The sequence below is a fragment of the Pan paniscus genome, chromosome 8 (assembly GCF_029289425.2).
Source record: "Pan paniscus chromosome 8, NHGRI_mPanPan1-v2.0_pri, whole genome shotgun sequence".
Classification (NCBI taxonomy): domain Eukaryota; kingdom Metazoa; phylum Chordata; class Mammalia; order Primates; family Hominidae; genus Pan; species Pan paniscus.
In genome coordinates this window covers 133930312-133956736 of record NC_073257.2, presented here as the reverse complement: position 1 = coordinate 133956736, position 26425 = coordinate 133930312, and the positions used below count along the sequence as shown (strand labels likewise).

Here is a 26425-nt window from a genome sequence, read left to right as displayed (position 1 = left end):
GTGGCTCATTTAATTTTAACAGCACTGTAAGGGAGTACTATTCGCTCCATTTTACAGGTGAGTCAAATGCCCTGCAAGGCGATGGCCCCAGGATCACAGAGCTAGAACTTGAGCCCTGTCAACTCTTGAGGCCTGTGCTTGTCACACCCTAGACCTCAGAATCATATGGTCTTTTCTCAAAAGCCTAGAAGCAGAATTGGGGTGGCTGGCATTGGTGAAAGGAAGATCCCCATCCCCCTCCTAAGGAGGGTCCCCAGTTCAGCACAGGCATCTGGGGGGAAACTTGCCATCAGGGGCCAAAACCCAGGTCTGTCTCTGCAGCTAGTTAGCCCCCTAGTCCTGTCCCCATTCTGAGACTCAGTTTCCTCCTCCATAAAGTGGTGGGGGGGGAGCTCAATAAGAATGCCCCCACATTTCCTTCCAGCTCTCACCAGCTAGAGTGTAAAATATTCATCTCTCAAACATTGCTGCTGAAACAAAACCCAAACCCAGGTCAAACACAGTGGCTTCTACCGGTGGCCATAATGAGAGGTTCTCAGAGAGGAGCAAGTCAGCTTGGAGACATTCAATTTGGGAAATCACCACCTTGATCTGAATGAAACTGGCCCTTGACTTTAAAGTGGCAGTGAGCGGCTCTTCCATGCTGTGGGTTCAAGTGCAGCGTGAACAGGGGACAAGGGGCAGAGAGGCTCCCAAGCTCTGGAGAGCCAGAAGCCAAGGTGGTGCCATGCCTGTCCCAGCCACCTGAAGACAGTGAATCCAGCCCCTGCCACCAAGGAGGCAGCCACCCTTTGTGCAGATGCTTCATGAACCCACTTTCAAAGGGATTTAGAGGGTCAGGCATGGTGGCTCATGCCTATAATAATCCCAGTGCTTTAGGAGGCCAAGGTGGGAGGATTGTTTGAGGCTGGGAGTTCGAGACCAGCCTGGACAACGTAGTAAGACGCCATCTCTACAAAAAAGTTAAAAATTAGCTAGGTGTAGTGGCACGCACCTGCAGTCTCAGCTACTTGGGAGGCACGGAGGCTGGAGAGTTGCTTGACCCCAGGAATTGGAGGTTAGAGTGAGCTATAATCTCACCAAGTCACTCCATCCTAAGAGACAAAACAAGACCTTATCTCTAAAATAAATAAATAAAGATACTTGAAACTTTTCCAAATGACAGATTCACCGCTCAGGAAATTCATTTTACTTATGAAACACAGATGCTTCATTTTACTTATGAAACACATAAAGACTGCATTTCCAAAGGCTCCTTGACTTTGGTATATGATTGTTTATAGTGACTGAAGTTATTGATAAGAACACAATTTGTAGAGGCTTTAGTTTCCTAAGTACTTTTGAATCTGTGATCTCATTTCACATAATGAGCTCCTTGTGGGCCAAGCAGGGTTCGTGGAGCCCCCAGCTTGACAGACAGAAACAGGCTCAGAGACATGGAAGGGCTGGAGACAGACGCTCATCCAGTTTCTGCATCTACAGATTCCTGCAGGGTCTGTTACCATTTCATTTGGAGATCTTGGGCATTGCCTCCTTTTGCTTAATTTCCAGGATGCTTTCAAAGAAATACATTTCAAATTACAAGAGTAGTTACCATTGTAATCATACATTTACCATATACCAGGCATTATCCCAGGGGCTTTGGAAACATTCCAATTTTATCCTAACCCCAATCCTAAAAAAGAGATGTTATCTTCCCATTTTATAGAGAGAGAAACTGAGGATGGAAAAGTTAAGGAGCTTATCCAAGGTAGCGAAGCCAATAAGAGGCCAATGAGATGTGAATGCATCTGTCTAACTTAACTGCCTCCCATCTGAGAAGAGTATTGCTGTAAGTGACATTACCAAGTGTCAATTTCCTATGTCATATAAAATCGGGGGTGAGGTCTGTTGTCCTGGCTTTATCTGCTAAGAGAACCATGCTTCGATGTTGTTTTCTCTTTTCCTTAATTTATACAGTTGTAGCCATCCTCTAAAAGCTTATTCTTAAACTTGAAAACATGGTGTCACAGCTGGTAATTTTAGAACGGAGTGGAGGGAAAAGGAAGAAACAGAGACCAAGTGGGAACAAGGCGTGGGAGGACGAGAGAGAAGCGGCTCCAGTGAGGCTTTCAGGTCCAGCCAGGGCTTCCTTGATGGGAGGCCAGCTGTCCTCTCTGTCCTCCCTCCCTCCACTTTTCAACCCAATTGCCCTTCCCCATTCAGCCTAGGTTTACACAAAGACCCTAAGCATCTGGGAACAATTTGATTCTCTTAAAATCCACTAATACTTGAAAATACCTTTCCAACCATTTCCCTAAATGGAAAAAAAAAAAAAGAGAGAGAGAGAGACAAAGAGAGAACGACTCCTTTTAAACACATATTCAGCAACAACAAGCTTGGTGATATCCAAGATTAATCCAGAACGACATCTGAACATTAGTACTATGTAACCAAAATGCCAAATTCTAGACCTTCCACTAACAGGGAAGATAGTTGTATATGTACATAGGTGAAATTGATTCAAGCACCTTCTGCAGAACAACCTGAAACTAACATGAGGCTGTCTCTGAGTCCCAGGCTCTTCCACAGGGAGGATCATACAATGTACAGAAATGCACAGCCACTCTCTGTACATTTCATTCTATACATTTCTATACATTGTGAGTTCCTGCTTCTCAGAGTGAGAAGAGTGCCTGTTTCTCAGAGTGGGGGACACACAGACCCCCATGGGTGTGAGGTGTGGCTGGAGGTAGGCAAAGCCACGGGATATCCATGCCACATCCATTAGCAATGCCAATTTGACTTCATAAGATGGACAATAAAGCAGTAAACAAATTTATGCTACTTTCATGTACATGTGTATGAGATGGGTTATCAAACTATCCTGTCACCAAAATAGAAAAAGACACATTTCTTAGATATTGAATCTTATATGTGATATCAGCCCTATTCAAATTGGCAGAATCTTCAAATTCAATCCACAGAAGCATGTCACCTGATAACTAGCAAGATAATAGAAAACTTGGTTTTCCTTTGCTTTGCTCTTCTGGAGGTAACTTGAAACAGTATTTTGATGGTGAAATACAATATAATATGGTACACAAAGATACTCAAAGTGTTACAATGAAACACAATCTCAAAATTTTTAACTTGTAGCAGATCGCTCTGGGCTGTGCAGTAGGGGGTAAGAAAGAATTCACTCTCCTCAGCCATTGAAATATTTTAGCAGAGAAAGAATTCAACGCTGGAAAAGAAAGACAGCCAGGTTGAAGTTTCAACCTCAGGAGAACAGACTGAGATCCCAAAACCATCTCCACACTGAAGAGAGATATAATCGTGCAGGTCACTGCACCAGAAATGCCCATCACAAAACAACAGGGAATCTAACACCTACTGGGCACCAGAATGGGCAAGCTCCAGCGCTTGAATCAAGGATCTCATTTAACACTCATGGCAATTCTTTGAGGCAGGTACAATTGGTGTCATCCCCATTCTACAGATGAACAAACTGAGGTTAGGTATGTAATTAGTAAGGAGCAGAGCTGGGGTGTGAATTCAGAGACCTGTCCCTGAAATTCATCGCCACCACAGCTCCTGGCAGTGTCCACCGAAGTCTGGTCACCCAGCCTCCCCAAGACCGCTGCTGACTTTCACCTTCAAAAGCAACACCTGCCCCTCCCAGGAAGTACAGCCCCTGGCCTGGCAGGACTTCCTCCGAGACCAGCCCAGGTCCACGTGCACGGCTTCCTCATGGTGGATGGGTTCACAAGCAAGAAGTTCAGAGCCTCTGCCTCAAGAGAAAGAAGCATTCCCAACCTGCCAGGCTGGATGAGAGAGTCCAATCCGAATTTTTTCCAGAAACCCTCAACCAATGTTAGGAAGCCTTTTCCCCAAGAGCCTAAAGCACAGGGAAGGCCAACTCTTTATGACCCCATTTCCTTCAAAGACCAGGGAAAAGCAGCTTCTAGGGGCAAGTGATCCAAATAGAATGTGACCCAGGTATTCAAAAGCCACATATGTCATTTTTTAAATTTAGGGAGCCACATTGAAAAAACAGAAAAAAGAAATAAGTGAAGTTAATTTTAGTAATACATCTTAACCCGATAGATCCAAAATATTATTTTGCATATAATTAACATTATATTCAAAATGACTAGTGATGTATTTTCTTTTTTTTTTTCATACTAAATTTTCAACACTGGGTGTGTATTTTACACTTACAGCACATCTCCATCCGCACGTAGCCAGGGGCTGCTATGCTAGACCGAGCAGCTCTAGAGAGTACAAAAGTCTCAGCAGGAGCAAAGTGAATAGGAACACCATCAGAACCTAAATTTCCATTGCTGTTAAAACCATAATCAGTCATGCAATTTCAGCCATGAAGATCTGTTTGTAGGCTGAGTATGGTGGCTCATGCCTGTAATCACAGCACTTTGGGAGGCAGAAGCAGGAAGATTGCTTGAGCCCAGAGTTCAAGACTAGGCTGAGCACCATGGTGAAACCCCATCTCTACAAAAAATTAAAAATACGCTGAGCATGGTGGTGCACACCTGTAGTCCCAGCTACTAGGGAGGCTGAAGTGGGAGGATCCTGGGGTGGTCGAGGCTGCATTGAGCAGAGATTGTGCCACTGCACTCCAGCCTGGGTGACAGAGTGAGACCCTGTCTCAAAATAAATAAATACATGAATAAATAAATAATTTTTTAAGGATTTGTTTTTAAAGAGTTTTGACAGCACTGAAAACACTAAAGAGTGCTTTGATGGCACTAAAAATCCGCTAAAATGAAAATATACTAAAATACACAATAATAATTGGTAGGTATTGTGGTTGTGAATTTTTCTCTATCTACTTTTCTTTCTTTCTTTTTTTTTTTTTTTTTTTTTGAGATAGAGTCTCACTCTGTCACCCAGGCTGGAGTGCAGTGGCGCGATCTCGGCTCACTGCAAGCTCCACCTCCCAGGTTCACGCCATTCTCCTGCCTCAGCCTCCCGAGTAGCTGGGACTACAGGCGCCCGCCACCATGCCCAGCTAATTTTTTGTATTTTTTAGTAGAGACGGGGTTTCACAGTGTTAGCCAGGATGGTCTCGATCTCCTGACCTCGTGATCTGCCTGCCTCGGCCTCCCAAAGTGCTGGGATTACAGGCATGAGCCACCGCACCTGGCCCTTCTGTATCTACTTTTCTATACCTCACAAGTATTCTGGAAAAAACTATAATTTATAATACTAATTTATAAATTTTAATTTTACAATTTAAAGTGATTAAAACAACGAGTCATGAAATATTTATTGTACTACTATAGGTCTGACCCTGCGTTCTCCAAGAAGGTGCTAACATGTCTAAGGACTCTGAAAAAGAAGGCACTGATATGGTCATTTTTGGGGTGGGGAAGACTTTTCCAAGCTAGACAGATATTTCTCCTGCCCCTTAACTGGGAATATAAAAAATACATAACAGCAAAGGCTGCAGGAAATTGTATCCTAAGTCAGTAGCAGAAAAGGGTGTCAAATGCAGATTAAACTTGCATCTGTTTGGCCAGCACACGCCCACATCCACATTGGCCCAGAGCTATGGGAGTCACTACTGCCAGGCAGCAGAGGCAGCTGGGTGTCAGTGGAAGTGTTCAGACTCGAAAAACAGGTGATCGTGCATTCTTTCTGAATGTGCAAAATATGAATCAGATCATTTATAAAATGCCTGCAGCTGTTTGGTAGGGTACACAGGTACTAATTTAAAGTCTGATTCCACCCTACTCATACACACAAGTGTTGTATGCATGTATATGTGTGTGCACACACAGCACCAGAACAGCCAAAGGCCTAGGGAGGCGGAAAGCTTGTTCACTGTGTGTCTGTGTACGTGCACAATATCACCATTTCCCCAAAAGGATGAGACCTTGAGCAGCAGCTTCTGCACAACACTAGGTGGCATTTCATGTAGAAAAGAACAGGCAGGCACACTGCAAGTGTGAAGGTCACTGTTCATGGTTACATTTACCCTCCTTGAATCTCGAGATCTCCTGGAGTGTGACCACTGTTGGTGAGCCATTCCTGCTTCGGAGACTAAATCAGCATTGAACCCATTTGCATCAAGATGTAATGAACTAGATGAATGGGTGCCTAGGGATGATGCAGCGGGTGTGGGGGCTGGGATATGATATCTAGGGGCTGTAGGGTTTCTTTCTGTGGGGATGAAAATAACCTGAAATTGATTGTAGCCATGGTTACACACTGTGAATATACTACAAGCCACTGAATTGTATGAGTGAATTATGTGGTATATGAACTGCATCTCAATAAAGATTATTTTCTTTTTTTGAGACAGGGTCTCTGTCACCCAGGGTGGAGTGCAGTGGCACAAACATGGCTCACTGCAACCTTCACCTCCTGGGCTCAAACGATCGATCCTCCCAACTCAGACTCCCAAGTAACTGGGACTACAGACACGTGCCACTGTGCCCGGCTAATCTTTGTATTTTTTCTAAAGATGGGGTTTTACCATGTGGCTGGTCTCAAACTCCTGGGCTCAAGTGATCTTCCTGCCTCGGCCTCCCAAAGTGTTGGGATTACAGGCATGAGCCACCGCACCCAGACTGACTTTTTAAATTTAAGGTAATAAACTCAAGTATGAAAGCAACTCATTCAATCCCTTTTCCAACAATGGAGCTTTTAGTCATCCCAGGTACTGCTGTACCTGTACATAAAACGGGAATGGCCATTTGCTTCTTTCTTATGTAGGAACTCATGCTGTATAAGGACTACTCTCCTTTCCAAAACATCCAGTGCGTCTGTATCTAAGGAAGGCATCACGGCCTTCCAAAGACCAATATCTTTCGCTGACCTTTCTGTTCCTTCCGCACCTCTGGTCTCATCTGAAGTGACTTTATCCATGACTCTTGGAGCATCCTTCTTAGGAACCGAAGGTAACATGGATGGGCCAGGCCTGGGGCTCTCTCTGGGATAATAAAAGAAAGCAATTGATAGGATAATGTAGATAGTAAGGCATTTCTCCTCATGTCTTATTGAAAAAGCAGATTTCTCAATTAAACTTTTAAGTGGCTACTACAAAAAAAAAAAAAAAAATCCCTAGGAAAAAGGGCCCCCTGCCTAAATAAATCCAGATTCAAAAGCAGATGTATCTGGACTCCAGAAAAATATATGACTGACTATAACCTATCACTTAATAGTACACAGCCAGCCAGTAAACAGTTGATACTTTTCCAGTGGTTTAAGTTAGATGAATTAAGGAACACAAGAAAAGGAACATAGTCAACAGCTCCCAGCCTCCAACCATGGTTCTCACATTTTTCAGAGCCTCAGGACATCCAGAGGGGGTAAGCAGGTTCATTTAGCGATTAGATATGGAAAACTCGGCTTTTAGAAAACCACTCACCTATGCGACTGACTTCTAAAAATCAGGCTGGGAATCACCTTTGAAACTGACCACACATTCCCGTGGGAATTTTTTCATTTAAGTACCTGTCAGTGTGGAGCTCTTCTGGAGCCAAATGTTGCAGCTTCGGGTCGCGAGTTTCGTCAGGCTCTGGAGGTGAGGAGACGCACACCTTCCCATCCCCAGCTGGAATGGGGTGCTCAGGCCCTGGCTGCTCCTTAGCCTGCTGGGGCCTGGCTGGGCTGTCCCCATGAAGGGCAGCTGTACCCTCCATCCCCGGAGCCTTGTCAGAGCAGGCTGGGTCCTGACAGCTTCCTGGCAGCGCCAAGTCACCTGCCACAACGGAGAATGTCCTCGTAGTACCTGCTTCAGGCAGATCACCGGACGCACATGCCTGTGTCTCAGCTGTGCTCAGGGTGATGTCACCCTCTGCTTCCCCAGCAGCGCCTGCCACCTTGCCAGGCTCCAGGGGAGTGTCTGCCACTTCTCCAGTTGGTGGTGCAGGGGTGCTCTGGTTGCCCAGGGCATTTCGATATTCCAAGATGCCAGCAGTGACTCCGGGTCTCCTTTCACCCCCAAGCATGTCAAGGGTCCAGGGCTCACTGTTGGCCTCAGGCACAGTCAAAACCTCCCTCTGGGGAGAAGGGGCACAGGTGGACCTTGGCACATGTCCTGGAACCCCTGTGTGAGCAAAGTCCCCGGGACCATCTTCTCCATGTGGACTGTCGCAGGCAGATGTTTCCTGGTGCTGCTTTCCAGAAGGAATTCTGTCTTGGGCCACGGCCTCTTCTCCATGGCTATGGGGAGCCACCTGGAAGGCAGCAGCTCTCTCCACAGGGAGCTCCTGAGTAGCTGCTGGTGAAGGAAGACCTGAAGCTAATTCCTGCCTGCTCCTCTCCAGCTGTGAGTAAGCCTGGCCTTCCAGGCCTGGCCAGGCTGCCCCAGGCCCCTCTGGCCTCTCGTCTTCCCTCAGTGTGGGTGGCACACCTGCCATCTCCTTCCCCACACTGGCACCTGGCAAGTTCTGCTCCCAGGTCAGCCCTGCTGGACCCAGAAGCTTGTCTGAAGCTGGATCCTGCAGAGCCAGATGGGAAATCTCAGCCTCTCCAGCCAACTGTTGCTTCTTCTCCACCTGGAGTCGAGCAGGAGGTGCAGGGAGAAGGGCGACATCCACTCCTGGAGGCCCATCTAGAAGCTTCTCTGGGCCCAATGGCCTGGTGAGGTCTTTACCCACTGCACTCCTCCCAGCTCCTGCCTTTTCTCCAGGTGTGGTCAGGGCTCCGAGCACAGGCTTCTCGAAGATCTTGGCAATGTGCTCCCTGAAGTCTGGGAAGCCAGTAAGGGTGGCGATTTGCTCAGAGCTTGTGTCCACACCACCTGATGTGCCCTGCTTTGGGTCCTGGGAAGGCTCTCCCATCCTCTCCATGCTGCCCTCTGTCTCTCCTGCTGCATCACCTGCCATGCCCTCCTCGCTGGCCTTGGCACCTGCACCTGGAGCTGTTGCTGCTTTCTCTTCCCCTGTTGCCTGCTTGCCCTCGGCCAGAAGTGGCATCCGGTCCAGGCATGGCATGGAGTCCACAGGTCCCTCAGTGGTTCTGGCTTTGGGACTACCACTGGTGGCTTGCACTGCAGAGATTTCCCCACCTGCAGCTCCTGGTTGCAAGAGGGGGGCGAGGGAGCCAGCAAACAGCTTCAAGGAGGCAGCATTTTCCAAGGCAAGCGGGGGCTCCCCTACAGGACAGGGGCTTTCGCCAGGAGCTCTGGGGCCTGCAGAGGAAACAGCTTTCACTCCACTGTCTTCTGCTCCTTTCTGGGCAGCACTGTCGACATGCAGGTAAGGGGTGTCAGGAGCAGCCACTTCTGGTGGCCCAGACAGCAGGAGCTCCTTTGGGTCTGGGACAGCCTGATGTGTAGAAAAATCCATGGTGCTCCTGGGAATCCCACTCAGCTCTCTGGCTGGCAGCAAGGCATCCTGGCAGCTGGCCATGGGGTGCTCAGCTTGGCAGGACTCACGTAGGGCAGAGGTAGAAGCTTCCTCCCCGGAGGTAAGGCAGTGCTCAGTCTGAAGGAGGCCACAACTCAAAGTAGCTTCTCCAGGTTTCTCCAGAGCCTGCTGCTTTCCTGGGTCTCCTGCACCAGCGCTGCCACCAGTCTCAGCAGCCCCGGCTTCACCACCTTGCTCCCCAGCTGATGGGAAACTTGCAAGAAGCTTTGGGACCTCTGCATCCGAAGTGGCCTGGCACTCCATTTTCTGCTGCGGGGCCGGCACTGGTTGCTGCCTGCCTTCCTGGGTTTCATTACATGCCTCTGTCTCTGGGGCATCCTGGGTGGGTGTGACTCCGGGGCTGGCGGGCGCCAGGGCTGGCAGGCAGGGAACTGCATCCAGGAGAGCTACTGAGTCAGGCTGACAAGGTGGGGCCTCCCCTGTGTTTCCACTTGCCATCTCCCTCTTACTCAAGCCCCAGAGTGGGGAACAACCATCAGCTGCTTCAGAAGCTCCTGGATGCCTTTGACATGCTTCTTCATGCTGGCTGCCTTCTTCCAAGGCATCAGCCAATGCCTGTTGAGACTTGTTTGGCCCCTGCCCAGTGCAGCAAGTTTCCTTTCTGCTGAAGTTCCCTGCAAGAGAAAAGTCTTTTAAGACATCTGCTGCTGGAGGCGAGATCCTCAAGGACTGACCATCACCGCATGCTCCCTCTGGCCGCTTCTCCCCTAGTGCAGGCAACTTCTGTCTCGTTGGTGCTGACAATTCTGACTCTTCTGTCAGAGAACTCTCCCAAACCATGTCAGTGGGAGATGAAGTTGGAGTATCAGACAGGGTGCCTTTGGGGAGCTGACTTTGAAGTTCTGATCCCAAAGCCTGCTCCTGTCCTCCATGAGTGGGCAAGTTGTTATCTTCCTGAGGTTCCACAGGTACATGGATTTGGGAAGAATCTGCTCCCTGGTCCTTAAAACCTGGATGGCTTGGAGAAGTCTCTTTCCCATTTTCAGCAGGCTGGGCCTGCTCCTTGAGCACGTCAAAGATGGATGCCTCTGGGTGTGCCTGGGATGGCTGGAGATGCTTCTCAGAAGATAGTAGGGGCCACTCAGATGCAGCTCCTCTTATCCAGCCTTCCCCCGGGCAGGATGGGATTCCCTGCTGATCTTGGTCCAGGATGAGTGCCGTGAGCCCCAGGTCTGCTGCCAAGTTCTCCCCCGGCGGGGGATGTGGCACTCCAGCATGAAATTCCTGTCTCGACGCATCACACTCCGGCCCGCGGGGTTGATCTGGGGACGTCAGCAAGCCCTCCCCATCACAGCTGCCCATCTTCCTTATTTCCAATGTGCTCTCACCTTCCTGGGCTTTGGGTACAACCTCTGCAACAAGAGTTGGTGGAAAATCTGATTTCTCTGGTTCTAAAGTCAGGAAAGACTCCATTCTTCCCAATCCTTCCCTGCTCTGAAGGGTGTCAGGACATTTGGGCTGCAATCCTGACCCCTCCCAGATGGCTCCTTCGGGAACAGTGGGCTCACCAGCTCCATCTGGCACAGGGGGCAGGACGGGGTCCTCCTCATCCAGCTTGTGTGGTAGGCCAGATGCATCAGCCTCTGCTGTCTGAGAGTGGGGCCCGTCCGTGTGCCCAGCACCCCCCTTTCTGGGTGGCCGTGCTGAGTGTGAGCTGGGATGGTCTCTGCTCTCTGCATCACTGCTTGGCTTTGAAAGCTCATCTTTGCCTACTTCTGGATCACGCTTGCTGCTGAAAGCCTGAGAGTCCTCTCCTTGCAGGTTCCCCGGGTCTCCACCATCAGGTGGCTCTGGGGCTTCCTCCTTTCCTCCAGGGCTGTCACCAGGTGATCTGCTTCCTTCTTTGGCCACGGCTGGGCTTGTGGAATCTTCATGGGCCTTGGCTCCATCTGTTGGCCCCAGTGGCCCTCTGGCACTTTCACTTGGTGCCTTGGGAAGAGGAGGGGGTGGTGCTCCTTGTTGGACCTCATGGCTTTGCTCCGTGTTCGAGTGCTCTCCCCTCTCCTGGGGTGATGGGGCAGGAACCTCTCCAGGGTCCCCTTCTGGATGCTCTCCCTTGCTTCCAAGATCTGACACCTGCCTCTCCAGTCCTACCAACCCTGCATCCACCACCTCTTTGGCTGCATCTGCAGAAACTGGCATCCCAGCCTTGGAAACTGATTCCCTGGATGATGATCCGGGTTCTTCTACAGCAATAGGAATCTGAGCAGCTGGGAATGAAGCGAGGCTTGAAGCTGGATGTGCTTCCTCAGTCGGAGTGAGCAGGGAAGGTTCAGGGCTCACAAGCAAACCCCCTTCGGGCTGGCCGCCTGCTGCCACACAGACAACTTGATTGGGCTCGGTTCCTCGCATCCCTGTCTGTGGGTGACCCTGAACATCACTGGTGTCCAGAGCCTCCTTCCCAGAGCCCCCAGCCTCTGGCACCAGGGCAGGACTTGGCAAGCCCCAGGGCAGCTCTGCGTGCGGCAGATATGCTCCCACTGGCTGCTGGCAGCTCTCCTGGGAAGCGGCATTCACTTCTGCTTCTGGGGCAGCCCCTGAATTGCTCCTAGGGAGATGGCAGGCCCTGAGGAATTCCAAGTCATCTGTAAAATACTGAGGCGGCGCCTCCCCTTGGCCTTTTTCTCTGTCTGAGGCTCTTGGGGCTGGATCTTGTGGGATCGGGGCCATGGGTTTTAGGGGGGACTTCTCCAAGACCGCTGAGCTTTCTGTGCCCTGCTGGGCTGCAGCAGGGGCCTCAGGGGCCACTTGCACAGAAGCCACCCCCTGCCTGGACTCTGCAGGGGGAAAGCCACCTGCAGCCTCTTTCCCTTGGGACTCAAAACCACCAGGCTGGTCCCCCTCTCCACACAGCGGTGCCTTCATTGGCTCTCTGAGGGGTACTGGCGACATTCCAGGTGACTGGTCGATGCCACTGGAGGAGGAGAAGGAGGACTTCTGTCCTTCTTCCTTCGGCTCTCTCTCTCTTCCAGCACTGGGGATGGCAGCAATCTCTTGGTATGGAGTAGAGCTGTCCCTCTCAGCGGGAAATGCCGCCGCGATGTCTCCTGGGGCATTTGGGGCAGGTTCCCTCCTGGGAGACTGAGTCTGAGGACCATCTTCAGGTGCCGCTGCTGGACTTGCCAAGCAACCTTCCGGGGGACACTCGGCAAAGGGCATGGAGGACGAGGGGTGCTCTCGCTCCTGGGACGGTGGTGGGCTGGGCAGCAAAGAACCTTCTGGCCCCCTGGCTCCCTGTGGGTCCTTCCTTGGCTCAGTCACCTCTGGGGACACAAGGCATGGATCCAAGCTGGCAGAACTCTCAGAAGCGGTGCAGAAGCCTCCAAGCCCAATGCTGCCAATGCTGAAAACATTTAATGTTTCATTGGTTATCATGGATGCCAAGGACAGAGCCACACTGCAGGCAGGTCACCCCCCAACCCACCCCCACAAAAGGGCACCAAGTGCCCTAACCACAGACACAGCATCCTCATGCAGCTCATTCCTCTCTGTGAGAGCCCCCTGCACCCCTCCCATAACCATTATGCATGCCCTCGTTTCCCCCAAAAACCACTGCAGGGTATCTCAAACACTCAGTGTGGGCCTTCCACGCTGGTCAGCAGTGAATAGAGAAATGTGGCAACTCATTTATAATAGTATAAAATGTGGGAAACCCAAAAAGGTTTTGTTTGTTTGTTTGAGACAGGGTCTTGCCCTGTCACCCAGGCTGAGGTGCAGTGGCACAATGATAGCTTACTGCAGCTTCGGCCTCCTCGGCTCAAGCAATCCTCCCACCTCAACCTCCCAAGTAGCTGGGACCACAGGTTTGCACCACCACACCCAGCTAATTTTTAAATTTTTTGTAGAGATGGGGTCTTGCTATGTTGCTCAGGCTGGTCTCAAACTCAAGCAATCTTCCCACCTCAGCCTCCCAAAGTGCTGGAATTATAGGCGTGAGCCACCGTGCTGACAACTCAGAAAGTTGTTAATAAGAGTAAATCATAATAGGGGATTTGAACCAGTCCTGTGAAGATTACAGGCAGGTCTCCAGCACCCCTGGGGATCCTTAGATGTTCAGGAAAAAGCACAAGTTGGCAAAGCCAGGCTTTGAAATAAAGAGCGATTCCTGGTAATAGTTAACTTGATTCTTCACATTTAACAGGTGAGACAGGGACAGGCATAACCCCAAAATCATTTATATTTGGCTATGGAATTTCGGCACGTGACCTATGTATAACTCTTGGGAGCTGAATCACCTTCATACCCATATTTGTCTTAACTTGAACACTTATCTGGGTAATGTGTGGCGAAAAAAAATGAAACACTCAGGGAACTTGGGGGAACTTGGCTCTGAATTTTGAACTTGCTACGGATAACTAACTATCCAGTTATTATAAAATGGCTTATTACATGATGTATTTGGACTATGTTGCTCAATTCTACACAGTTTTAATGCTGTGCTTTTTTTTTTTTTTTTTTTTTTGAGACGGAGTCTCACTCTGTCGCCCAGGCTGGAGTGCAGTGGTGCGATCTCGGCTCACTGCAAGCTCTGCCTCCTGGGTTCACGCCATTCTCCTGCCTCAGCCTCCAGAGTAGCTGGGACTGCAGATGCCCGCCACCACGCCCAGCTAATTTTTTTTTTTTGTAGTTTTAGTAGAAATGGGGTTTCACCATGTTAGCCAGGATGGTCTCGATCTCCTGACCTCGTGATCTGCCCGCCTCAGCCTCCCAAAGTGCTGGGATTACAGGCGTGAGCCACCACGCCTAGTCAATGCTGTGCATTTTTTAATTTTAAAAATAATGTGTGGCCAACACAAAGTTTGGAAAACGTAGGGAAAAAAATCAGAAAAAATACTGCTACATGCTTGCCACTTTCAGAGTTCTAGTGAATTTCCTGATTTTTCCTACACAATTGTTTGGGGGTACAATTCTTGTTATTTTTACATAATTGTGATTCTATATACTTGTTATGATCATATATATTCTAGTAACAAGAGAAATTCCTCAAGACAAAGTTAACATAAGTATGGTTTTTCTAAAGCTTTTACCATTTTCTTTAAAGTTATTATAGGGGAAATATCAAAGGAAAATTTATGGAATCTTTTTGTAACTGTTTGTTACATGCACACATATTCACACACACATAAGCCCACAGCGTTCTGGAGGGGGCTAGTGGAAAGATTCTCCTCTCAATGTCTACTACCAAAATTCCAGTTTTCCACACCAGGCAGTGCACATGCATTCATACATGAGGGATGCATACACTGAGGTGGTGGAGTGCATTATTGTTAAATTTTTAAAATACGTGCTATGAACTGAACTGTGCCCCCCTCAAATCCATATGTTGAAGCCCTAACCCCCAATGTGACTGTATTTGGAGACAGGCACTTTTAGGAGGCAGTTGGGATTAAGTGAAGTTATAGTAGTGAGGCCCTAATCTGATAGGACTGGTGTTCTTTATAAGAAGAGGAAGAGGCCGGGTGCGTGGCTCACACCTGTAATCCCAACATTTTGGGAGACTGAGGCAGGCAGATTGCTTGAGCTCAGGAGTTCAAGACCAGCCTGGGCAACATGGCGAAACTCCATCTCTAAAAAGAAATATAAAAATCAACTGGGCATGGTGGTGCACACCTGTAGTCCCAGCTACTCAGGAGGCTGACGTGGGAGGATCACTTGAGTGCCGGAGGTTGAGGCTGCAGTGAGCTGAGAACATGTCACTGCACTCCAGCCTGGGCAACAGAGTGAGACTCTGTCTCAAAACAAAAAAAAAAAAAGGAAAGGAAGAGATACCAGGAATGCAGATACACAAAGGAAAAGCTATGTGAGAACACAAAGAGCAGGTGTCTTCTGCAAGCTGGGAAGAAAGGCCTCACCAGAAACCAACTCCACCAGCACCCTGACCAGGACTTCCAGCCTCCAGAACCAGGAGAAAATACATTTATGTATTTTAAGTCACTCAAGTTGTGGTGTTTTCTTATGGCAGCCTGAGCGGACTAATACCATAGACAGGTGGGTATTTACTGTCCCATCCTTTCAACATTTTTGAGGTTTCAATTTTTCCAAAACAAAAAGCTGGGAAAATAATAACAGATGAAATTCACTAGGCCTCAGTGCTTTGTGTGGATTATCTCATTTAGCCCTGCCAACAGCTGTGCAAGGTGGGTACCACCCATGCCATTTGCAGATGAGAACCCTGGAGAACAGAGGCTAAGCATGGATCTCAACGTGGACATCTGATTCCACTGGACACAATCTTCTTATTCACCCTGCTATGCAGAATAAATAAAAACTTCCAAGGAAGGCAAGAGCCTCTTCCCCCAGCCCCATTCCAGCCTCTCTGTCCTGCTCCTCACCTCTGAAGTACATGCGGCGTCATTTGACATCCCTGAAGGAGGCATGTACACAGCACACCCCTGCACTCATCTTTATCTAACGCCTGTTCCTGCACATAGGTCATGGGAATGGTGCCTGAGGACCCAAAAGAGAGCTGGCTACTGTCTCAACCAGATTTGCATTTTCTGACCCAAAAGCAGAGCTGAGTAGGCCAAAAAAGAGAAAACTCAGAGGGTAAATTATATAAAACCCTCCGATTCACAAATGGTCACGGAAGACAGATGGGCCCATGGAGAGCCCTGGCTCGAGCGGGCTGACATCTGGAAAACTACTTGGGGTTTGGATAAAGTGTCTTGGCCTGGCTTTCTGGAAAGCACCAGGTCCAGAACGAAACCCGATGCCTCCTCCCCCTCCCTTCGCTGCTCAGCATCTGGACCTGGCAATTTTCCTTGTAACAAGCACTTTATATTTCATTATGTCCCACCCATTAACTGAAGTCAAACAGTTTAATATGTGATAAGAGTAATGGTATGTAATTCAGAAATGAAGTGCTCCTATTTATGTCGGCTTTATCAAGCTGGAAATAAACGAAGCCACTTTCTTGTCCACGCCTCTGACAGGAACTGCCAACTTAGGAAAGAATGTGGCTTCCCTTCAGGCTGGCTGAAGTCGTTACCATCTGGAACAAGATGATAAATTCTATTTTGGCATCTTGTAAACTTGTGCGGTCTTATCAGAAAGCAACCAGGAACAAACTTTCCATGGAGTATGGGACACACAACAACTCCTCCCAAATAAGAACCCAGACATTGGTTTATTTAGCATAAGCTGGGCACCAGCAATCTCTTTGATTATCCATCAGAAGTAACTTTTAAAGCCAGATTAAAGCTGCTCACCAGGAGCAGATCTGCCTAAGGGCAGGAAAAATTCTAAGAACTGATCTGTTGAGGACTGTGCATTAACTGAAGCTTATATAATATCCTTTTACGCTTTGAGATTGAGTTGAAATGTGTGGGATAGAGGCTCTGCTCAGAATCCACAGGCCAGCACCCCGAATGGAAGCCTTTCACCCTCAGGGGGCACTGCCTCTGTGTGGAGGTCAGGGAGGGCCCAGGGACTAGAGCCTCCATCACAGACCAGATGTCCACAGCACAATGAAGGGAGAAGCATGGGCAGGGGCTGGCAGGAGGTCATCTGCCACAACCAAGGTCTGAGCAGATGATGGGGATGCAGATGGGTTCTTAAATGCATAGTTCTGGAAACACACACACACATGCAATGCTTAAAGGGAGGAAGGAGGCCAGCTACAGAAAACACAAACATGGCCCTTGCACGACCAGGTTTTCAGGAGCCGGCAAAACCATAAAGCAAAACTGTAAAGATGGAGAGTTGCCATGTACTAAACACTGACTCAGGCCAGACCCTCTGGGCACTTTTTTTTTTTTTTTTTGGAGATGGAGTCTCGCTCTGTCGCCCAGGCTGGAGTGCAGTGGCACAATCTCAGCTTACTGCAACCTCCACCTCCTGAGTTCAAGCAATTCTCCTGCCTCAGTCTCCCGAGTGGCCTGGACTACAGGCGTGCACCACCACGCCCGGCTAATTTTTGTATTTTTAGTAGAGATGGGATTTCACCATATTGGCCAGGCTGGTCTCTAACTCCTGACCTCAGGTGATCTGCCCGCCTCGGCCTCCCAAAGTGTTGGGATTACAGGAGTGAGCCACTGAGCCTGGCCTGGGCACTTTTCAGTTACAATTGCACTTAATCCACACAACAGCCTGGTAGAGGGGTGGCCCCATTGTATACACAAGGACATTTTCCCGAAGAAGTTCAAGACAGGACCCAGGGTCAAAGAGCCGGTGACGCAAAGCAAGATTGAGCCCTGTGGCGCTGCCTCCCGTTGCCTTGTACTGGCTGCCTGCACCAGCCTCTCATCGAACAAGTGCAGCATTCCCTTCTCCCATCCTCTCTGGCCCCCTTCATTCTGTTCTGCCAGCTGTGGCCAGACCAACAGCTTAGAAATCAAAGTCTGCTCCTGTCACCCCACTGTGGCTTCGCTTTGCTCTCAGTTGTGGCCCCAACCGCCCTTTCCTGCCTCATTCCGCATGAAGCTCCCCAGCCATGCATCTGCCTGGAGCCTGCAGCCCTCTGCTCCCCACCAGGTTGCAGCTCCACTCTTCGCTTCTCAGGGTAGCCTCCCTGGCCTGGGCTCCCAGATCAGTTTCTTTCACAGGCCCACCTAGCACTAGTCATGGTTCCCATCACTATGGTTGGTGACTGTTTTCCCTATTGGAGTGTAATGGAGGCCAGGCCCTAGTCTCCTTTCAATATCATATCCCTGGTGCCTGGCATATAACAAACAATAAAATGTTGTTGATATATGAATGTACGAGTGAGTGCAAGGATGGATGGCTAGAAGGATGGACAGAAACAACTGAACCCAAATCAAGGATACTAAATATACAGAGATGCACCCAAATCGTGGTTGTTTCACTAGAAGATTATGAACATTCTTTTTTTTTTTTTTTTTTTTTTTTGAGACAGAGTCTCACTCTGTCACCCAGGCTGGAGTGCAGTGGTGCAATCTCTGCTCACTGCAACCTCCGCCTCCTGGGTTCAGGCAATTCTCGTGTCTCAGCCTCCCAAGTGGCTGGGATTACAGGCCTTTGCCACCACGCCCAGCTAATTTTCATATTTTTAGTAGAGATAGGGTTTTGTTATGTTGGCCAGGCTGGTCTCGAACTCCTGAGCTCAAGTGATCCATCCGCCTTAGCCTCCTAAAGTGCTGGGATTATAGACATGAGCCACCGCACCCGGCCCAGATCATGAACATTCTTTTCTTCCATCAAGCATAGCGTTCCAGTAATTCATTAGTCCAAACCCCTCATTTTACAAATGAGGAAACTGAGGCCCAGAAAAGGCAAAGTACTTTTTTTTTTAATACTTCTGTGAAACAAAGTTAAGGCAGCACTTCTCAATCACACACCTCTACGCTCACTGGTAGGTCTAATGTGTCAGAGCATGCACTGCAAGTAATTTGTGACTAATTATAAAGCACTAAAGCCTGTGAATGATTTGTTATTTTCATAAATTACTATAATTCAAAAGATTAGAAGATTTCCTAACATAACATCATCACTGTTACTCGTTGCATTCCGGTGTGCCTTCTGGAAAAGGAAAGCCGGGGTAGAATGAAAGCCAGTGGGTTAGTGCAATGGATTGAATGAATGTTTTCCCCTTCAAACTCCCGCTGAAACTTAATCCCCAAACTTAATCATGTTGAAAGGTGGGGGCCTTTAAGAGGTGAAGGTGATTGGGTTGTGAAGGCCCTGCCCTCAGGAATAGGTTAATCCATTCATGGATTACTGGGTTATCATGGTGGCTTTATGCAAAGAGGAAGGGAGACTTGAGCTAGTATGCTCATTTCTTTTACCAGTGATGTCCTGCGCCACCTCATAACTCTACAGAAGCCCCACCAGCAAGAAGGCCCTCACCAGGAGCAGCCCCTTGCCCCTTGCCCTTGGACTTCTCAGCCTCCATAACTGTAAGAAATCAATGCTAGGTGCAGTGGCTCACCGCTTTGGGAGGCCGAGGTGGGCGGACCACCTGAGATCAGGAGTTCAAGACCAGCCTGGCCAACATGGTGAAACCCAGTCTCTACTAAAAATAAAAAAATACAAAAATTGTGGTGGCAGGCGCCTGTAATCCCAGCTACTTGGGAGGCTGAAGCAGGAGGATTGCTTGACTCCAGGAGGCAGAGGCTGCCATGAGCTGACATCATGCCACTGCACTCCAGCCTTGGGCAACAGAGCAAGACCCTGTCTCAACAATAAAAAAAAGAAATCAATTATTTTTCTTTATAAATGCTCCAGTTATAGGTATTCTGCGATAAGCAACAGAACACAGACTAAGACTGACTAGCCTCTGAGAACTGCCAACTCAAATAAATGTTAACAGAGGCAGCAGCTGTGGTGGAGATGAGAGGATTCGAGGACTGAAAGGTGATTCCCCAGCTCCCCACATTCCTGCCTGGGCCCTCAAATTAGAGACTTTCCCAACACTTCTGAGTTCTCAGTGAAATATGATGCTTCTGCCATATTCTTTGCCCCCTTATGGTCACGTCCATTGGAGGAGATTTCTCCGAGTGGTGATATGGGGAGAGCCAGCCCCCGTGAGTCCAGTTTCCCCATGGGTGGGGTTAAGGTGTTCGAGGTCATTGAGATGAACTACCACAATGCAGCCCCTTCTCCTCTCGCAGCTATTTGCCACGTGACGAGCTCCCTGGGGCCAGCCTTCCCCATCCTTCATGGCATCTGCACTGATGCAGCTTGGGACTTGGTGGGGAAGGGTGGTTCGGGGGTAAGTACGAGGATTCCGGTTTTGGCATCCTGCAGCCTAACCTTGCCATTGATACTGCTGACTTTCTTTCTTTCTTTTTTTTGGCAGCAAGATTTATTGTGAAGAGTGAAAGAACAAAGCTTCCACAGCGTGGAAAGGGACCCGAGCGGGTTGCCCTATACTGTTGACTTTCTTATCTTTCTCTGACTGTGGCATCTATTTCATAATTTAGAGTCTGGTGGAAAGGGTTGCGATTAATTAGCTCCCCAAACCCCACCAACATTTAGGATGTCCAAAGTGCTCTATTTCCTCACACATTCTGAGGGCTTGTCAAGATCTGAATTGGCCCATGGGATATGTTGTGCGAATGACTTCTTCGCGAGAAGGAAGGCTGAGACCATGCCCAAAGAAAGGAAATGAAACTCCAGAAGGTTTTCAGTCCTACCTGACATGAAATCAGAATAAAACCAGTTAATTCAGGGACCACGCAGATCTTCACAGTGACACAGATAAGCTTCTGCAGTCACCTAGTCAATTCACTGTCTTTATTCCTGTCCTCGGCTTTGCATATTTTTCTCTCCATCAATCGTAAGTCTGGTAGGCAAGGTGCTGTGTGGTTGTGAATGGTCAGAATTCTCTCCAGCACTCTATTCCCCGTATTTGACCCACTCCCAACTTTCTCTTTTTTCCCTTTTCCATCCCAAGCTGAAAAGACTGCTTAAGAAACAGTCCCCTCAAGAACTTCAGTGACTGAGCCAACTCTGATAGGTCATTCTGCATCAATTATTAATGGCTAACAAAAGTTACATAGGAAATGCCCTCCATAGTTTACAACTCTATGAAGGGCTTTTAAAAACCAAACTCAGTGCTTCTAATATATGACTGCTAGGTGTGTAAGAATGAAGCTTCCTAGGCCGGGCACAGTGGGTCATACCTATAATCTCAGCACTTTGGGAGGCCGAGGCAGGTGGATCACCTGAGGTCAGGAGTTCAAGGCAGCCTGGTTAACATGGTAAAACTCCGTCTCTACTAAAAATACAAAAATTAGCTGGGCATGTTGGCAGGCACCTGTAGTCCCAGCTACTCAGGAGGCTGAGGCAGGAGAATCGCTTGAACTTGGGAGGCAGAGGTTGCTGTGAGCCAAGATCACGCCACTGCATTCCAGCCTGGGCAACAGAGCGATACTCCGTCTCAAAAAAAAAAAAAAAAAGATGCCGGGTGCTGTGACTTACGCCTGTAATCCCAGCACTTTGGGAGGCCGAGGTGGGCAGATCACAAGGTCAGGAGATCCAGACCATCCTGGCTAACATGGTGAAACCCCGTCTCTATAAAACATACAAAAAAATTAGCCGGGCATGGTGGCGGGCGCCTGTAGTCCCAGCTACTCGGGAGGCTGAGGCAGGAGAATGGTGTGAACCCGGGAGGCGGAGTTTGCAGTGAGCCGAGATTGCGCCACTGCAGTCCAGCCCGGCTGACAAAGCGAGACCCTATCTCAAAAAACATAAAAAAAAAAGAATGAAGCTTCCTCTGTCCAAGGAATGTGGGAAGCACTAGGTGAAGTGCGGTTAAACAAGCTTTTCTACCGCAGGACTTCTCAGAGCCTTTGAGAAACCATTGTGCCTCGTGAGTCAACAAGAAGATATATATACACTGTTTCCCAAATTTGTTTCTTGGAAACCTTCCGTTGCCTTTTTCTCAGTAGAGCTTTTAGTAGGATGATGGGCCACAGAACACACTGTGGAAAGCACAGCCTTACATTAAAAGAAGAATTGGTAAGGACATTTCAGATGCCCTTGAGAGGACGACATGGATAGTTTCCAAAACACACTGTTCACCTCTCACCTCTCACCTCTCACCTCTCACCTCTCCCAGGTGGGATCTGCTTGTCAACCAGGAAGATGTGAACTGCTCTTTTGTGTCTCAGAGCAAAAGCCAAATCAGGTCTCTGAACACACGGAGTTCTCAAACCTTCCCAAGGTAGGATGTCTCCTTCCCCGTCTCCATGGTGAGACCCCCTGCTCCCCTTCCCGGGGCTGCATGCCACTCCCCAGGCCCTGTGTACAGACACTCTCTCAGTACCTGCCATGGCCTCTTGATTTGGATCCCTCCAAGGTTAGAGTGAGCTCATCTCATGTATGTGTGTGTGTGTGTACATATATATATATATATATATATATTTTTTTTGAGACAGAGTCTGTCACCCAGGCTGGAGTGCAATGGCGTGATCTTGGCTCACTGCAAGCTCCGCCTCCTGGGTTCAAGCGATTCTCCTGCCTCAGCCTCCCTAGCAGCTGGGACTACAGGCCCGCGCCACCACGCCTGGCTAATTTTTTGTATTTTTAGTAGAGTCAGGGTTTCACCATGTTGGCCAGGATGGTCTCCATCTCCTGACCTCATGATCTGCCCTCCTTGGCCTCCCAAAGTGCTGGGATTATGCGTGAGCCGCCACGCCCGGCCCTCATTTATATTTTTATGTCTTAGTCTAGCACTGGGTCTACGCTCTGTTGAATGAGTGACTGAATGATGGCATACATAAATAAGTGAAGAAATACATATTTTTAAACTGACAGTTGTATTGGCACGACAACTGCTCACGTAGGTTGACACCTGCACCGTGGGAGGCATCACCTATTCCAGAGACTTTGGAAAAGGAATTTATATTCTAACTGATCCATGCTGAAGAAAGAATTCTAATGTTAATAGGAGAGAAAAACTGCCATGTCTTAACAGTGATAACATAGTAATTCACAGAGAAAGACACCTCCTCAGAAACTTCTTTGCAACCCTAGCACACTGTGTCCACTCCACACACATGGTCCTAACTTGTCCAAACAACCCTCCCCACAGAAGCCTGGGAGCCCACTGACCTTGGCAGGACAGCCAGACTTGGCTTTGTATTTTTAACCCAGTTTTATCTTCGCTGTGCTCATTCTTCAATAGAAAACAAACAAACAAACAAAACAAGTAAGTGATGCTTGAGCAATCCAGGCAATAGATGACTGAAAAATATGTGTAGGTTCTAAAGAGTTACTGACGAGCTGGGCACGGTGGCTCACGCCTGTAATCCCAGCACTTTGGGAGACCAAGGCAAGCGGATCACAAGGTCAGGAGATTGAGACCATCCTGGTTAACTAAAATACAAAAATTAGCCAGGCATAGTGGCAGGCGCCTGTAGTCCCAGCTACTCGGAAGGTTGAGGCAGGAGAATGGTGTGAACCCGAGAGGAGGAGGTTGCAGTGAGCTGAGATTGCGCCACTGCACTCCAACCTGAGCAACAGAGTGAGACTCCATCTCAAAAAAAAAAAAAAAAAAAAAGAGTTACTGGGGAGATCAACATGTGTATGCGGATGTGGATTAAACCCCAAAGTATCCTACATAAGTCATATGAACTTTTTTTTTTTTTGAGACAGAGTCTCACTCTGTTGCCCAGGCTGGAGTGCAGTGGCGCAATCTCGATTTACTGCAACCTCCACCTTCTGGGTTCAAGCATTTCTCGTGCCTCAGCCTCCTGAGTAGCTGGGATTACAGGTGCCCATCACCACGCCCAGGTCACTTTTTTTTTTTTTTTTTTGTATTTTTAGTAGAGACAGGGTTTTCCCATGTTGGCCAGCCTGGTCTCGAACTCTTGACCTCAGATGATCCACCTGCCTCGGCCTCCCAAAGTGCTGGGATTACAGGAGTGAGCCACTGTGCCTGGCCTCATACGAGCTTCTGTATGACTTCAAGGTCAGGTGCCACTCCATTCCTGAGAATCCATTATCCAGCATAGTGTGGGGATGGGGACAGGCAACTGAATTTCAAAGAAAATTCGAAAACTATCTTTTAACCAATTTTTTTCAGCAACCCTCTCCTGCGGTCCTAAAAGTCAACAGAATGACCCCATTTTGTGATTCCCAGACTGGCTGCTGGAAGGGGCTACTGCTGGGTTGTTGCACACCAGTACTCCCCATAGCCAGAATGAACTTGGCTTTCACATCTGTCTGTTGTCCTTCAAACGTGTCTAGATAAAGTCATGCCAATAACATTCTGATATAATAATTTCTGATCATTCAGACTTTTCTTAATGATCAAATACCAAAAATAAAACTACTATCCCATTAGAGAAAATACCTGTTTTTAATCACAATAAAGATCTTTAAAACTTGAATAAGCCCAAATCAAGGGATTTGGTAGAATATTTACCTGAGTATAAACATTTTCTTAATTTTAAGTTAAGCCCTTGCTAGTGCTTCATGGAAAAATGCAAATGAGAGTTTTGCTTGTATAGCTAGATTCTGGTGGTGTTTTTATGTTATTTTGACACCATGAGGATATTTTGAACAACAAAGAGTGGTAAACGTATTTTTGTTATATCCCTTTTTTTTTTTTTCCAGACAGGGTCTTCCTCTGCTGCCCAGGCTGGAATACAGTGGCGCAATCTCAGCTCATTGCCACCTCTGCCTCCAGGCTCAAGTGATTCTCCCACCTCAGCCTCCCGAGTAGCTGGGGCTACAGGCATGCATTACCACACCTGGCTAATTTCTTTTTCTTTTTTTTTTTTTTTTGAGACAGAAGTTTGCTCTTCTTGCCCAGGCTGGAGTGCAATGGCGAGATCTCAGCTCACCGCAACCTCTACCTCCCGGGTTCAAGTGATTCTCCTGCCTCAGCCTCCCAAGTAGCTGGGATTACAGGCATGTGCCAACACGCCCAGCTAATTTTGTATTTTTAGTAGAAACGGGGTTTCTCCATGTTGGTCAGGCTGGTCTCCAACTCCCGACCTCAGGTGATCTGCCCGCCTTAGCCTCCAAAATGCTGGGATTACAGGCGTCAGCCACCGTGCCTGGCCCAAACCTGGCTAATTTTCTTATGCTTTGTAGAGACAGGATTTTGCCATGTTTCCCAGGCTGGTCTCAAACTCCTGAGCTCAAGCAATCAGCCCACCTCAGTCTCCCAAACTGCTAGGATTATAGGCATGAGCCACCATGCCCAGTCTATATCCCTTCTTGATAAGACTCCTAGCATTAATTAAAATCATTTTCCTGCCACAGTAAACATTGTACAAAACAGGGAACATAGTGGAAATGTCTCTTGATGACTGAAAGTCTTTCAGAGAATTTGGGGCATTCTCTGACGCATAAGATGTTACCGGTGTTACCTGTCTCAGACTGAGCTCTTATGTCCTGAGCTCAAAAATGTGATGAAGGGTTTCTTTTTAGAATAAATCCTGGTTGCCAGTCTATTTTGTTGAGATCGTCTCTCTGTAATCCCATTAATCTAAACGGGGGGAAAAAGTGGATGAGTCAACATTACTGGGCGCCAAGCTGGCTCAATGTCAAAGACATAAAGATCATCCAGCTTCCTTCCCAGCATTAACACAGCTGCAGAGACGAGTTTGGGAAGATTAACCACTGTCAAAGTTGGCATTTGAGGTCACAGCAAGACACAGGGGAGACTGCAAGTGTCGGTGATACAAGGAGCTCTTGAAGGGAGAAGAGAAACAACTTTGCCCGTGGCATCTTGTCTCTTATTCTTTTTTTCTAGAAGGGTCTCCCCACCTCTTCCAAAATAAATGCCAGGTGTTTTGCTGCATTCCCATTTAAAACCCAAGAAAGCAACTTGATATGGTGGCTTTTCAATGTTTTCAGAGAGCCTAGGTTGGAAAACGTCATATGAGGAATTATTAACTACAAGAAGGGTTGGGCTAATGGAGGATTAGCTGCTAAGGAAGACAGAGGAAAGGAGGAGCAGGAATCCTGGAAATAGAAGAAAACAATGGGGGCCAGGCGCAGTGGCTCACACCTGTAATCCCAGCACTTTGGGAGGCCAAGGCAGGTGGATCATGAGGTCAGGAGATCAAGACCATCCTGGCTAACATGGTGAAACCCCATCTCTACTAAAAAATATAAAAAATTAGCCGGGCGTGGTGGTGGGCACCTGTAGTCCCAGCTACTTGGGAGGCTGAGGCAGGAGAATGGTGTGAATCTGGGAGGTGAAGATTGTAGTGAGCCGAGATGGCGCCACTGCACTCCAGGCTGGGCGACAGAGCGAGACTCCGTCTCAAAAAAAATAAAATAAAATAAAATAAACAATGAGGTGAGGTAAGCCTTGCTGTTGCCCCCACTGAAGGTCTGGAGAAAGCAGCACAGAGAAGGGGGTTCCAGGTGGAGCCCAACAGTCACCCTGACTTGAGATGAAGCTGTGTATCTGGGGAGACCGAGGCAGCTGCAGTTCCCAGGGTAGAATACTAGAGAGGGGAGGACTGAACGGAGAGAACCCCAGAGACGGGCAAAGTACTGATCGGCATGTGCAGGTGTGGAAACCCCCTAAGGTAAGGTACAGAACACCTGAAAGTTTGGACCCGCGCGGTGCCTCACGCCTGTAATCCCAGGCCTTTGGGAGGCTGAGGCGGGTGGATCAC

General features: G+C 48.3%; 1 protein-coding gene across 1 annotated transcript in view; it reads right to left on the bottom strand.

Annotated features, from left to right (window-relative positions):
• The window catches only part of TACC2 (transforming acidic coiled-coil containing protein 2), a 201023-nt gene that overhangs the window by 156153 nt on the left and 18445 nt on the right, over window positions 1-26425 (bottom strand). The window contains exons 2-3 of the mRNA XM_063607540.1: window positions 7462-12723; window positions 6824-6937 (exon numbers count right to left, since the gene is read on the bottom strand). Of these exons, the coding sequence (XP_063463610.1) occupies window positions 6824-6937; window positions 7462-12539 (5192 nt within the window). The 5' untranslated portion in view covers window positions 12540-12723. The remainder of the gene's footprint in view (window positions 1-6823; window positions 6938-7461; window positions 12724-26425) is intronic.